The 15,999-nt window shown below is 34.2% G+C and overlaps 2 protein-coding genes across 2 annotated transcripts in view; both read right to left on the reverse strand.

Annotated features, from left to right (window-relative positions):
- The window catches only part of LOC147568540 (PRA1 family protein B1-like), a 47,289-nt gene that overhangs the window by 14,436 nt on the left and 16,854 nt on the right, over positions 1 to 15,999 (reverse strand). The window lies entirely within an intron of this gene.
- LOC147568542 (F-box protein At5g07610-like) lies at positions 2,041 to 5,980 on the reverse strand. The gene is made up of 3 exons (XM_086671105.1): positions 5,631 to 5,980; positions 3,337 to 3,438; positions 2,041 to 3,203 (listed from the first exon to the last, which is right to left on the reverse strand). The coding sequence occupies exons 2-3, from the start codon at positions 3,413 to 3,415 to the stop codon at positions 2,119 to 2,121; spliced, it is 1,164 nt and encodes a 387-aa protein (XP_086527231.1). The 5' UTR covers positions 3,416 to 3,438; positions 5,631 to 5,980; the 3' UTR covers positions 2,041 to 2,118.

The following is a 15,999-nucleotide window of genomic DNA, read 5'->3' on the forward strand; positions in this document are numbered from 1 at the left end:
AGAGAGAGAGAGGGGATAGAATTTTAATTATTTTTTTAAAGAGAGAGAAAAAAAATTAAAGGTCGCCGGCCGGCTATCCCTGTCGGTGAAGACGATGATGTGGCATGGTGAAATGATGTGGTAGAGAGAGAAAATGAGATGGAAGAGAGAGAGTAACGGAATGGTAAAGATAACGGAAAAAGGGGGTCATACGGGATTTATTGCTAAAGTAGGGGGTCAGGCGGGAAGCTGGTCACAAAGTTGGGGGTCATTTGAAAAATAACCCTAAAAAATAACTTAGAACGATTGGACGGTTACTATGTTGTAGGTCACTGTTTCAACTTCTTTCCCTCACATCAGGAGTAGTGTGTTCAGACCCCCTAAGTCCACCTTTTTCCCCTTCTACATCATTTTGATAGTAGAGATTATCTACATGTACATACATACCCACCATCGCCACCACCGCACTGCCACCACCACCCATACCTCTACCACAACCACCATCGCTGCTACCATCATACTTTTACCACCACCACCATCAAACCTCAACCTCCACCATACCCCATAACCATACCTTCATGGCATAACCACTACTACCAATATCACCACTACTTCGTATACAAGAGTAATCGTGGTAATCATAACTAAATTCAATTAAAATCAAGTATCTCTATGAGAAACAAAAATAAAATTATCAATAGTAAATTGAGTTACCAAAGGGTTATTTCCCTAATGGCCCCCTACTTTGTGACCAGCTTCCCGCCTGGCCCCCTACTTTACGAGAAATACCCATATGGCCCCCTTCCGTTATAACACCGTCACTCTCTCTCCTCCATCATGTTTTCTCTCTCTGCCAACTCACGCCACATCATCTGTTACGCCACCTCATCAGCTTCTCCGGCATAGGTCGCCGGCCGGCCAAAGTTCCGGCCGGCGACCTTCAAACTAAAAAAAAAAAAAAAAAATTTCTCTCTTCCTCTCTCTCTCTCTAAAATTACTCCGGCGAAGGGAGACCTTCACCGGAGTGGTCTGTTCTTGAAGAAATGATGTGGCGTGACCTATGCCGGAGAAGGTGATGAGGTGGCGTAACAAATGATGTGGCGTGAGTTGGCAGATAGAGAAAACATGATGGAGGAGAGAGTGTGACGGTGTTATAACGGAAGAGGGCTATATGGGTATTTCTCGTAAAGTAGGGGGTCAGGCGGGAAGCTGGTCACAAAGTAGGGGGCCATTAGGGAAATAACCCGTTACCAAACTAACTTTTTTACTTTTTTACTTAGAAGTAACATTTTCACCAAATATACTTTTGAAATTTTTTTACTTTTTTAAGCAAAAGAACTTCTATTACAAGCAAAAGTATCTCTACTTTTGGTTTTTGGTTGTCAAACGACACCTTAACGCTCGTATACTTGTGAATGGAGACCTTTTAAAGTGACATTCTAAAGACCATCGCTATCCAGCATTCTAGTTACACCCTTAAGCCAAAGTATTACTCCCTCCGTCCCAATTTAAGAGTCTCGTATTCCTTTTTCGTCTGTCCCAAATTAAGAGTCACGTATTCCTTTTTCGTCTGTCCCAAATTAAGAGTCACATTCCTCTTTTATCATATAAAATCCATATATTTTCCAATTATACCCGTTCGACAATATATAATGTATTTATTACTAAATTGAAACAATTCGTATTTTGGTAATCTTTTAGAAAGAGATAAGAATAATATGTGTTTATAGAAACTAATCTTATATATAATGCTAATTCTTTTGAATTCCAAAAAACATGTTAAAAATTAATATGGGTAAAAATGGAAAAATAAAAGTTGTGAAAAAAAATTACGTTTTTAAAACGGGACTCTTAATTTAGGACAGAGGGAGTATCTTCAACACCAAGGTCTTTAGTATAAATAGTTCCTACGAAAGGAAAGCAAATGCACACAAGGCAAAGGAAGTTTGAAAAACCAAAACGTTAAAGAAAGAGTAGTTGATTTTCGCTACTACCAAATCTTAATGTATGCTAACTAGAGATTCATTCCTTTCATCCAAAAAAAACTAGAGATCCATAATCTTCAATAAAACAAGTACTAGAACGAAGTGAATAGTTTGTAATTCTAGAAAAAAGAAAACGTCGGACATGTGTCTTAAATTACAATCTGAATAGGGTGCTGGCAGTTGATTTAGCTTGAAACGGAAGGCTATTAATTGTAAATTGTTTAATGTCCACTGATCCTGTCCGAACATTATATACTGCCATTTGAGGCTTGTTTTCGTTTGACATCCAACTCTTCGAATATAAAACCAACCACTCACCATCATAGAAAAATGGCCACGTGAACCGATCACACATTAACTTAATTCTCTTTGTAACCCAACAATTCTTATTCTCGAAATCACCATAGAGCACTGAAACTATCGCTTCACCCTTGTACTGCATAACAAAATTAAGACGATCTTCTACAACTCCAACCCAAGTAAATATGTCTCTCTCATGATAACAAGGAACCTCTTGTGGTGCTTCGAAAGTGTAACCCCGCTCTTTATTCACATCAAATGCAACAATAAATCCTGTAATAGAATGCCAATATAATACTCCTTTAATACAAACAGAGTAAGCACCATCGATAAATGTTGACCAAGAAGTTGGGTCACAAGTTATTGTCTCTTGAGAATCTCTCCAACACATTGTATCTGATGTAAAAATCTTAAACCTCCACATCTCTTTTTTCTCTACTTTTTTTCCATAACCACAAACCACCTTATAGTGATTATGAAAAGCCAAGGCAACTGGATCAATAACTAAACCAAAGAGACAATCTATAAAATCTCTGTCTTTAGGCTGCGAAAATGGAATACGTAGGATCTTTTTCGTAAAAGTGTTGCATATGTATATTTGAGGGTTAAAGTCAACGTGACACTCTAAAAGGGTAAGTCCATGGCTACAACAATAAACATGAAATATCTGAGTAGGTAGGCCCAGAGGGATAGTTTTAAGGGTAACTATGGGGAGATCAAAACGTAAATACTCGATGTCGCCAGGAGATGCACCATGTACAGCGATTTGAGAAGGCCCCTGAGAAGACTGTAGCCTTGCATGACTACTTATGAAGACTGGACTAGTAATCAAAGAATACCATCGTTTATTAATTATAATTAATCGAGCAACAGTTTCTGCAGATAGTCTCCCAAGAATTTCACAAAGAAGGTTATCTTCAAGCTTGTCTATTTCCAGACCTATGAGAGATAAAGTTGTTTAGTTTATATTTTTATCGTGTCTTCCATAAAGTAAAACCAAGAAACCTAAAAGGTTAAATAGAAAAAAAAATGACTCATTTGATAGAGAAAAGATGGTGTTTAAAAGACTTACCACTAGGAATTGTGGATTGGATTGGTTCGTTACGCTTTGCATGTCGTCCAATACATAGTAGAAGTTTCAGAATCCCCATTGTCAAGTTAAATTCTCTTTAAGCTGAAAAAAAGTTAACAATAACTATTAAAATCAAATAGAATTAAGGAAATAAAACAAAAGAACCTAATTTAGAAATGAAATTAAACGAGTTTAATAGATATGATTGTAACTATATAGCTTAGAAAATAACAAATTAAATAAATGACTTTAAGAGAAAGTACCCAAATTGAAAATAACAAATAAAAAAGTTAACAATAACTATTAAAATCAAATAGAATTAAGGAAATAAAACAAAAGAACCTAATTTAGAAATGAAATTAGAGCGAGTTTAATAGATATGATGATTTTGTAACTATATAGCTTAGAAAATAACAAATTAAATAAACGACTTAATGAGAAAGTACCCAAAATGAAAATATAGTAATTTGAGAAACAATTTTTCTTTTATAACTATGACATTTTGTACATCAGCCAAATATATGTTCCAAGTGATACGAAAATGTCACAATTCAATAATTCTCATAGTTTTTGAAGACTTAATTTGAGGTCATGCAAAAACAACTGGTAAACTAACAAAAAACCACAGATTTCACGAGCGACTCAACCTGGCAAAATACGATTGGTAAACCTACAAATAAATAAAGTATAGGGCCAAATCAAATTTAGATATAATTATCTCTAACTAAACTTTTACTGTAATAATTAACATAATCATTTGATGTACCCTCCCCTTTGGTGCATTGGTTGGACGCTCCCTCTTAAACGCATGAAGTTTTGGGATTAAATCTCAGTGGAAGTAGTTGAACGCGAAGATTTATCCCGTGTAACTTAGGTAATAATAAATAAAGTAGATATGGGAATAGAGGCCCTAAGGGCTTTTACATGGCCTTCAAAGCCCAAGATGTCTTAAATTCTTAATTGGTTGTTATAGTGCTTATCCAAATTCATGATGTATTGAATATCTATATAATAAAACAGAAGGGAAAACGTTGACTGGGGGAAACATCCTTTTTTAATAAAGCATATTGTCCATAAGCCCTTCTCAAAATTGTTTTTTAAATAAGTAATTTTATCTCTACGAAGGACTATATTTTAAATTTTGAGAAGGACTTCTAGATAATATCCTTTATTAAAAAAGGGTGTTTGTCCCAGACAGCGTTTTCCTTTCTGTTTTATTATATAGATATTTAAAAGATCATCTTTTCAGAAAAGTGAATTGTTAATTATTATTTTATTTATTTTTTATGACATTACGATTTAAATGTATTCTTTTACTTAAAAAAATTTCATCATGAATAAAAGTCAATTAGTTGGTAGTCATACGATCTTTTAACTAGACTTTTCGAATTTTGTAAACCGGCAGGACACATCTCTCTGCCCTTAAATTTTTAATAAGCTTTTCTTTATTAGTATAAGTTTTCTCTTGACTTTCTTCTTTAAATTTCACCAACTTATCTTTCATTGATTCTTTTGATCAACTTGAATTACCTCTTCAACGAGTTTAAAAATAATTCTTTTGTTTTTAAATTATTAACTTGTTTCTAATTTCTTTTTTAATGTCTTTTTGCTTTTTTATTGTTTGTAAATGTGTTGTACTTCTTATTCATAATTATCGAACAAAACCATTAACCTTATGTAATTTTTCGGACACAATCGTCCGTGCCCCATACGGGTTATAACTACTTATAATCATGATGTATCAATGTCATTCAAATGTAATGACTCTTCGAGTCCAATTTCAAAAAAAAAACATATTCACTTGATAAAAGTTAAAATCATCGCGATACAAATAAAAAGTCCTTTTACAAAGCATTATAATAAAACAGTGAGTTGCAAAGTTATATTGTGCATATGTATGACCGTTCCGACTGATCACAAACAAAAGCTTTCAATTTATAGAGTTACAAAGTTATAACAAAAGTTTTTCCTCTTTGCAATTAATTTAGTAAAGAGTAAGGTGTAAACAAAAGCTAATCTAGCCCTTTGACTACAAACTCTTGTATCTCCATCATATGATTTTATTATCAACTCTATAAATTAAAATTTATTTGTAGGTTATTTCAAATCTATGGTTAGATAAATAAAACTAATCTAGCCCTTTGATTCACAAAAAACAATCTGATTGAAGGTAAAAAAAAAAAACTGCTGAAGATCTGAGGATGATGAAGGAAGTATAAGAAAGAGAAAAAAACCGAGAGGGGATGATGATAAAGATTAACAGAACACTACAGAGAGGGAGTTGAGAAGAATACTTGAGTTTCTTTGCTGATTTCCTTCGCTCGATGCTTGGAAGAAAACCAGAGAGTCGATGGAGAAGGCTGCGCTCCCTCTTCAGATCAGCTAAAGAAAAAACAAGTCGAACAAGAAACCTTTATTGAGTTAGGGTTTTGAGGGGAAAGTTGGGAGATTTTCACATTGACCGACTTTAATATCAGTATTGGGATTTTCACTCGAATTCGTATAAATTTGTTCAGGACTATGTCGCTTTTGCAGATTTCTAAGTCTAAATGTGGTGGTTTGCTTCTTGGTCGGGGATATGGATGTTGTAGATGGCCAAAAGTACGGGAAAATTTTGACACTACTGAATTTCTCAGACACTAACCAGAGCTTGAAAGGTGGTTCACATGTTTAAAGAGAGGATAAATCTAAGGCCCAAAAAAGGAGCCCAAATAGGAAATCCAACCCAATAGAGAATTATATTTAAAAAAAACCCAAAATGTTAGATTACCTCTCTATCCCTCCAAAAGAAATTGTTCCCTCTCTTATCCCTCACTCATTTCCCGCCCAAACAGCCTCCCCTCTTCCCCTCCCTGACTTGATTTGACCCGAGACTGACCAGCCTCTCTCTTTCTCTCTCGGTCACCGCGCTCTCTCTCTTCATTCACATCCTTCTTGATTAGACACAAACCCACTCCATCTCTCTCTCTTCATTCAAACGATTTCTCTCTATCTCTCCTCTCTATCTCTCCTCTCTATCTCGATCAAACGATTCCTCTCTTCATTCATTCAAAGCTGCCTCTCCGTCTCTCTCTCTATCTCTTTTTCAAGCGAAACGATTTCGGCCATTAACCCCTAGAATCGAAACGTTACCGGCGATTCTCTCTCTCTAGAAAAGCTATTTAAGCAACTTGATCTACTAATTTATCTCTCTATTTCGCTCTCTTTCAACGAATCTTGTGCTTCTCTCTCTACTTCGCTTTCTTTCAAACACAGGTACGTCTCTGTTCTTCCTCTAACTCTTGATCCTCTCTCTGTTGTTGGTAATTATTAGGATTGTTAGAACATTTTCGGGGTTTCTTGTTTCAGATCTTTGGTTGTTGGTACAGTTTTAGGGGTGTTCGAAAATTTGGGGGTGTTTTCAAACAATTAGGGTTTATTATTTGAAGTTCAGTAGTCTGATCTATAGTTTGTGATAAAACATTTTGGGTTGTTTTTCAAAAAAGTTTTAGGATTAAGTTGCTCTACAGTTTGTGATAAAACATTTTGGTTGTTGTTTTGTGATTTCGGAAGCATTTGGGTGTTTACGGTTCTTCATCAAGCTTCTAGGTTAGGTTTGTTTTAACATTTAGGGTTGTGATCCAAAAGTTAGGTTTCTGTGGAGACATTTAGTACTTTGTCTTCGATTTTTGGGGGTCTGTCTTTGTTGATGAAGTGAATGATTTGTTTTATCATTCTAGGTTGTTTTATCATTTTGGTTGTTGTTTTGTGATTTCGGAAGCATTTGGGTGTTTATGGTTCTTCATCAAGCTTCTAGGTTAGGTTTGTTTTAACATTTAGGGTTGTGATCCGAAAGTTAGGTTTCTGTGGAGACATTTAGTACTTTGTCTTCGATTTTTGGGGGTCTGTCTTTGTTGATGAAGTGAATGATTTGTTTTATCATTCTAGGTTGTGTTGAAGAAATGTTGGATTATGTTTAGACATTTTGATAGTTGTTTGTGATTTCGCAAGCATGTATCTTCACAGAAAGGTCATTTGGGTGTTTATGAGTCTTCATCAAGTTTCTAGGTTAGGGTTGTTTTAACATTTAGGGGTGTGATACGAAAGTTAGGTTTCTGTGGAGGAATTTAGTCATTTGTTTTGGATTTATGGGTGTTTGTCTTTGTTGATGAAATGAATGGTTTGTTTTAACATTCATGGTTGTGTAAACGAAATTAGTATATGTTTAGACATTTTGGTTGTGTACATACATTTTGTGTTTAATACAAAACATAACAAATTTTGCAGATTACAAAGATGGTTAAAGCTGCAACAAAGAAAGGAGATGGTCCTGAAAAAAGACAACAGACTCCAGTGAGGGCTAGCCCTAGAAAGAGGGCTAGTGAAGAGCCATCATCTGCTGGGCCTAGCAAAAAAGGCAAGAAAGTTGCTAGTCCTAAACAGGCTAAGGTATGTTATTGTATACACATCTTTGACAATGTTCTGTAATTAATGTTTGTGCTCTCACATTTCTTAAAATGGTCTGGCATATTTGTTCGTGTGTTGTCATTCTGTAAAATGTTGCTTCAATTAGTGAACTGTCATTATTGTGTAGACCATTGGCCTAGGCTTATTGTGTAGACACATTCCAAAATGATTTGCCATTACTTATAGTGATGTAGTATTCAGTGTAGTGTTGAACATTTTGTTGAATGCCCTGACATATCTGTTACTGTTTGTGTGAAGCATCGATCGTATACATCAAAAACGAGAGAGCCAATGGTGGAGGCTCAACCAACAGAGGCTAGGGAGCAGAAGAAGAAAACTATTTTTGCCCTAAATTCTTTTCAATTTCTTCTTTATTTTAAGAAGAAAACTACTTTAAATATTCTATAAATATTTCAAACCATTTTTAAGCATTTTACATAATTTCGAGACATTTTGGAGTTTGTCCTCTCAGTATTGTTTGTGGTCTCGCATTTCGTATACTGTTTTGGCATAATTGCTTGTGTGTTGTCATTCTGTAAAATGTTGCTTCACTTATTCCTACTCTTATTCCTAGGGTTTTGTGAAAAGTTCTGAAAACCATTGGCATCAGCTTACAGTGTTGTAGCATTTATAGTCGTGTTGGAACATTTTGCTGAATGATCTAACATATCTATTACTGTGGGTTTGAAGCATCGATCTGCGACATCCAAATCGAAAGAGCAGATGGTGGAGGCTCAACGTATAGAGTCAAAGGAGCAAAAGAAGAAAAATTGCAGTTCACAAGGTAGCAAGGGACAATTTGGAACCATTTGTAGTCCAGTTTTTGTTCTCTAGAATGTTGATGAAATGAATGGGTTGTTTTAACAATTTGGGTTGTGTTCAAGAAATTGGGGTTATGTTGAGACATTTAGTACTTTGTTTATGATTTTTGGGAATTTTACTTGATTATTACAGTGATGTTATTGGTCAATGTGGCAGACAATTTGGTTTATGTTTTAACATTTGGTGGGGTGTTGATGGATTTTGTGGTTATTAATGAGTAAAAATTGATATGTTTTTGACATTTTGGGTTGTGTAGAAACATTTTGTGCAAAACATTTAAAAAAGAGAAGCAGCGGCAGCAAGACAATAGGCTGTACAAAGAGCTAGCTCTAGAAAGAGGGCTAGTGAAGAGACAACAACTGCAGGGCCTAGTAAAAAAAGGCAAAAAATATTAAAGGTGACTGAATCACAGACCAAGGCAAGATGCATTCCTAAACATTTTGCATAATGTTTAAGAATGCATACGAAATGACATAAGATTCTGTGAAAAAAGATAAAATTTGGGGAAAACAGTGGCATCAGATTTTTGAAATGTACTCTCATTATTGATTGTGGTCTAGCATTAAGTATAATGTTTTCGCATTATTGGTAGTGTCCCGACAATTTGTAAAATGATCTCGCATTGTTGACAGTGTTATAGCATTGTAGATAATGTGAAAACAATGAATTCTGCTTTGCAATTTAACAAATGTTTGGACACTGCTTAAAATGCTTAGAAAACGTTAGACTGATCTGAACATCTTTAATACAAAATTGTGGTGAACATTTTTCAAAATGTTCACACATCCTTTAAAATGTTAATACAAATTGTAAAGTGTTTTTAATAAAACGAGAACCAGTTGCTACTGTTAACATAACTGTACGGAATAGTGTTAACACATCCCGTAAAATGTTTAGACAAACTGTAAAGTGTTGCTTACAAAACGAGAAGTGGTTGCTAATATTAACAAATCTGTACGGAACAACAAAGAAAACACCATGAAAATACCCTAAAACCAAGAACAACCTCACTAATGGAGCTTCAAATAAGTAGATCTACAAATCTATATATTTAACTCTCTACAAACTATGAAAACACCCTAAAGCAAGATTTGAAGTTTTTTTTAACCTCCATTAAAGAAGATGATGAATGAAGGTGATGACTGAACCACGAAAACGTGAAAAGGGTTATCTCTCTCGGTCTCGGTTTTTTAGAGAAGAAGATGATGAATGAATGAAGGTGGAATAGATTGAAGATGATGAATGAAGGTGGAATAGATGAAGTTTATGTCGGCTTCTATAGTCTACAGAGAAGAAGATGATGAATGAAGGTGGAATAGAATGAAGAGATGGCCAGTGAGGTTCGGGTGAGAAGAGAGAAAAGAGGGTTTGGTGTTGGGAGGTAGAGAGAGAAAGTAAACCCAGATTATGAGAGGAAGAGAGATATTTTGGAGAGAGAAATTTTGGTTTGTAAAGGGAGGGAGTAGTTGGATATATATGGGAGGGCAAAAGAGGGATTAGAAGAAGTCATTAGGTCTTAGAGATACAAGTTGGGAAGGGATGGAGCATAGGGATGTGTATTTGGGTTTGATATGAGTTATTAGTTGATTATTGGGTTTTGGGTGGGATATTAATCCTTGTTGGGTTTTTTTTGTATTTGGGCCCAAAATTTGGGCCTTTCATCAAAAATTGGTCAAATGTTTCTTTTAAATAACTTTCCAATATTTTTAGGGTTTAATGAAAATTTAGAGACAAAAAACCAAAAGAAAGATGGGTTTTGTTATAGCTATGAAAATGGAGTGGGAATTTGAGGAATAACGTGAGAAATTAGAATTTCTTCAAAGAAATGGAAATAAGGGTTTGTTTGATATGGTTATAAAGTGGGTAAGAAAATCGATTTTCGTAAGAAAATCGTTTTCTGCCGTTTGGTAAGACATTGTGAGTAAGAAAGTTGATTTCTTATGAGAAAAAAAAGTAAGAAAAGAGGCTGATTTTTTTTCCCACGAAAAAGGTGGACAAACTGATTTCCCACGTTCTCCCAAAAAACCTGCTCTCTCTCCTCCCGTAAATTTCTCTTCTCAGCATTACTCTCTCTTCATCTTCAACCAAACCAAAACTCTCTCACCTATATCTCTTCTTCTTAACAGATTGCAAGTTCATACCACCATCAACAACCTTAGCCACCTTCAATTCAAACAGCACATACTCTCTCTCTAAACTCTCCCTCAACCGACTTCTTTCTCTTGATCTCTCAAACGTTCTCTCTCTCTAGCATCTCAATATCTTTCTGAATCTCAGTAAAACCTAAACAAAGATCAAGTTTGTTCTTTAAAAATTTGTACCGCAGAAATCAAAGGTACATTAAGAACGAGACAAGTCATTGGCCCGATTTTTGTTCTTGTTCAATATTTGAGTGTAAATTGCGTTTTTTTTTTGTTGTTATAAAATTAGGGTTTCTGGAATGAGAAGATCTTAAATTGGGAATCCCTAAATATAGAGTTTCTATAATTTGGAGATTTTGGAAATCAGGATTTTGTAATGGCTAAAATTAGGGTTTCTATATTTGAATGTTTATGAAATGAAGGTTTTTGGAAATGAGAGAGATCTAATATTGGGAATTTCAGAAATCTAAGTTTCTAAAATTTGGAGGATTATGAAGTTAGGGTTTATGGAAAGGATAAAGAGGATTGGGAAACTTCCTGGAATTAGGGTTTCCAAAATTTGGGAACTTCTAACAGCGCCTCGTGTTATCGTCAAGGCGCCCCACTTCATGAATATAAAAGGTGCCAAAAATAATAAAATGTGGCGCCTTTAAATATTTTTCTCTAATTTTCTAATGCCTTACCAAACAGTGACAAATGCATTTCTAATAGAAAATCTTCACTTTCTTACCCACGAGAAAGAAATCGATTTTCTTACTCACACATTCTAATGTATCAAACGGACCCTAAGAAAAAAACTAAACATGGAAGGTTATTTTGTCCTTCACCATATGTGGTACATGCACAAGCACTCTTTCTCAGAAGTTTGATGATTCCCGCTAAAACTTTCAATTTGCGCTCAAATTCTTTTCTCCTTCCGCAAGATTTGCACCAAATCTTTCTCTTCATCAAAGGAGGACAGAAAAAGTTCTGAATATTTTTACTTCTTCTTCCTATGTCAAATGAGGAGATGAGCGCAACTTCTTCTTCCTTCGTCAACATTAGGTATTTTTTCTTGTTATTTGCATTTCATCTACTTCTTCAAAACCAAGTGTATTTATTGTTTTGTACTTCTTCCTCAAGTACACTTTTTTCTTAGTATTTCGTTTGGGTTTCGCAAAACGCACTGATCAGGGGGGAGTAGCTTTTCATCTTCTTTATTCGTCAACATCATGTATTATTCTTGTATTTGTGCTACACGACTTCCCTTAGATCATTTCCTTTCACGACATCATTTTCTTCAAAATTTGACTACGATGGGGACTGCTTTTGTATCTAAATGAGGAAACATGTCATCCTCTAAGTAACAAATTTTAAGTAACTCTATCATTTCTCTTTTTCTTGTTCTGTTCTTCTTATTTCCTCTTGTTTTTGTTTTCATTGTGTTTCCGTAAGATCTATTAGGTAAGAGATTAAACTTGTTGGATTAATGTTTACCTCTTGCAGATCTACACAAGATATTCTCGTAAATGTAATTTTTTTCTAGAGAGAAAATTAGTTCAAGAAGAAGGTATTTCTTATCGATTCTAGAGCTTTTGCTTTCATTTATTGGTTTTAAATTATGGGTTCTTCTTATTTGGTGTTGATCTTTTCTAGTAATTGTTTTGTTTTATTTTGAGAATAAATTCTTGGATATTTTGCTTTTAAGCATATGGTTTGATCTTAACTTAGTAATTTTTTAATCTATTCATGTTTCTTAGTTCTAAATCATGGGTTGTTTTTAATGTTTTTTCCGATCTTTTACACTAATATTTAGACCATGAAGTCAAGGGTCCTTGACTTTTATATAGCTCGTTTGATCTAAATTATTAATCCCTTGGAATATAATATTTTGAGATCTTTAATGTTGATTTTTTCTCTGTGTTTCCATAGTTAGGATACGTGGTTGCTGAAATTGATATCTTAACTTCAAATCAAATTACCAGGAAGAACCCCAAATCCAAAATTCTATAGTATCTCAGGTTATTCCGATCTATTATTCTACTTCTATATCATTCTTTAGAGCTTCTTCTGCTTTTAAAGTTTCTCATATTCATATATTTCTTTGATGTATAGTAATTGTTGACTAGATTAGTTAGTCTAGATAAATGTTTTGGCAAAAACGGGTCAAATTGACGCAACGAAAATATAAGTTTTTCTCTTTGTGTTAGTTACGAGGATAATATAGAAGAATAGTGGGAGCAATAAACAAAGAATTGAAAATAAATAAGACGACGATTTTTAACGTGGAAAACATCTTCAATATGAGAAGTAAAAACCACGGGATTAGTAGTCCACTCCAAATTCACTATAATTAAGTTACATACTACGCCCACCCTAGACTCAGACTCCAAAAGGAATCAATCTCAAACACGAAGAAACACAGATAAACCCTCACAAGAAAGAACAAAACATGCCAGAAATATGCAGTCCAAAACGATCCTAAATTCACTAGGATTCCAACCACCAAATATCAATCTCACATTAGAAATACTAGATAAATAGATCAGGAATACCTCTATAAATTTCAGCTTAATCGGAGAAGATCTCACTGTCGGGTTTTTTGAACAACGAAGACTGTGCGTGCTGAAAAAGTTCTGCCCCGCTCTTCTCGGCAACCTCCTTCTCTCTCCTCTTCTCTTCTACGCTTCTAATTGTGCTGCTTCTTCTTGGTGCTTCACACACACTCCTAATTAAGATGAAGGAATTATTTCTAGACTTTTAATTGTACATCTATCATTTCTCTTACATCATTTCATCAAACAGATATCAAAGAAACGTTAAACATCGATGAAAGTGTTGAAACATTACTATGTTATGGCACGAAAGGATTAGTCTACACAACCAGCTAGCTCCTACTATCTCTGTTTAAGTAGAATAAGGGTTTTGTGACGACTATGTCGTCTACGACACCCCTAATGTTTTAATGCCCGCACTATATATATATCTATATAATAAAACAGAAGGGAAAACGATGACTGGGACAAACATCCTTTTTTAATAAAGGATATTGTCTAGAAGCCCTTCTCAAAATTTAAAATATAGTCCTTCGTAGAAATAAAGTTATCTATTTAAAAAACAATAATCGTTTCCTTCTTAGAAATAAAATAACTAATTTAAGAAAAAAAGAAACAAAATAAATTTCAAGAGTTAAACGAAGAAATTAAAATCTCTTTCTCAATAAAATAAGGATTTTTTTTTAGCTTACCCCCTCAAAACTAATTAGTAATTGAGTTTACCCCTTCAAAATTAGCAATTGAGCTTACCCCCCTTGTGTTTAGAATTTTTGTCAAAACTACTAAGGATATGTTTGGTATGGGGTAATAAATTCATAAATTACAACCAAAATTAATCTTTGGGATCATATTTCCGACCAAATCTAACAATAAAGTAAAATGGAATAACTACGAGGAATCAAATTGAAGGATAATTGCTCTTGGTAGTCACATTTATTTCACGTATGCCAAACACAACTTTTGTATCTTTGTCAAAAATAGTAAATCTAAGGGGGTAAACTCAATTAGTCATTATTAAATGGGGTAAACTCAATTACCAATGACAGATGAGGGGGTAAGCTCAAAAAAAAGGGAGGTAAACTCAATTAACTAATTTAAGAGAAAAGAAACAAAAATAATAAAAATCGCTCTCTCTCTCAATAAAATTTAACAACAAATTTCGTAACATTTGATTAATACAAGTGTTTGTGCTCTAGGGCACGGAATATACCCTTGAATAAAATAAATAATAATAACTAATTTAAGAGACAAAACCCAAATTGAAGACCGAACGAACCAGGGTTGCTAGAATAGGTAGTCCTCAACATCATAACGTAATCTAGTACCGAGGTTTAAGAGGAAACGCCAAGATTTAGATCTTAAACCTTAAGGTACTAACGAGCTTGGTTTAATTTTACCCAAACAACCAGCCAATTGTTGGTCAATCTAGGAGCAGAGCCGTGGGTAAAGGGGTGCCACCGGTGCGGTGGCACAGGGCCCACCTTTACCCAGGGGCCTTTTTTATTATCCAACGGTTAGAACAAATATCCAAGTTTTCATATATTGAAGTCCCCAAACAGACCACTCTCTTCATAAAGGAAAAGAAGTTCATGTACTTTGTATAGGTGGGACCCGGAGCAAAGAAAGAGAAATGGGATTTAATGCTCTTCTCTGCCAAAACGGTACTATTACTTGTTCCAAAAAGAAAACGGTACGATGAGGGTGACTTTGACTAGGGATTACAAGTCTATTAACTAGCCTCTTTAATTTTTTTTGAATTTCTCTCTCTAACTCTCTCTTTCTCTGATTAGAAATGACATTTATAAATAGACAAGTACATACTAATTTCAATTTCAATATCAGACTCATTCTTCTCTTCACTTTGTTTAAATTATTATATCTTCTCTCTTTTATGGTATTGTGCAATCACAATCATTTCCAAATTTAAATTCACATAGTTCACTATATAGAGAGAAACTAGAGGAAGACAACATCATCTCCAAGATTTTCAACCCGGTAATGTTTTCTACTCATTTTGTTCTCCAATTTTATTAAAAAATTCCTTCTAAGTTTATGTTATTTATTATTCACTTATTTAAAATTATCTCAACTTTTTTTTACAACATATATTATGTTTTGTTGACAAATGAGTCCTAATTTAGTATATTTTATATATATATCCAGTTAAGTCAAGATGGCACCAAAGAAACAAAAATCCGGGTATTCCAAACGTCAAGCAAAAGCAAAAGATCAACAAATGATACAGTCACAAAGAGGAGCTCTTGATAGATTTGTTGTTAAAGAACAACCAAATTTAGTTGAAGAGTTAGTTACTGGACAGAATAATGAAGAACTAATTGAAGATTGTGTACAAAATGAAAATCATAGCAATGGTGATGAACACTTAAATGATGAAATTTTAGTTGATGATGTTCCTGATGAATCTCATGAAAAAGAAAATGATCCAATATCTGAAAATATATATGATCCGAGACTTTGGGATACTTTAGATGCAAAACAAAGAGATTTGGTAATTGAAAAAGGCCCCGTAAGAGATCTATCAATAACTGATGGTCCCAATGATGGTACAAAAAGGCACTTTTCTTCAGAATTCTACACTAGACACTTATCAAATGGAGAAAAACATGATTGAAATTGGCTTGTGTACTCAAAAGATGCAGATAAAGTTTTCTATTTTTGTTGTAAATTGTTCAAGAAAGAACCTTTGAGAAATAAATTAG

This window comes from Eschscholzia californica, unplaced genomic scaffold (assembly GCF_041429995.1).
Source record: "Eschscholzia californica isolate CP2 unplaced genomic scaffold, dmEscCali1.0.p SCAF_1, whole genome shotgun sequence".
Classification (NCBI taxonomy): Eukaryota; Viridiplantae; Streptophyta; class Magnoliopsida; order Ranunculales; family Papaveraceae; genus Eschscholzia; species Eschscholzia californica.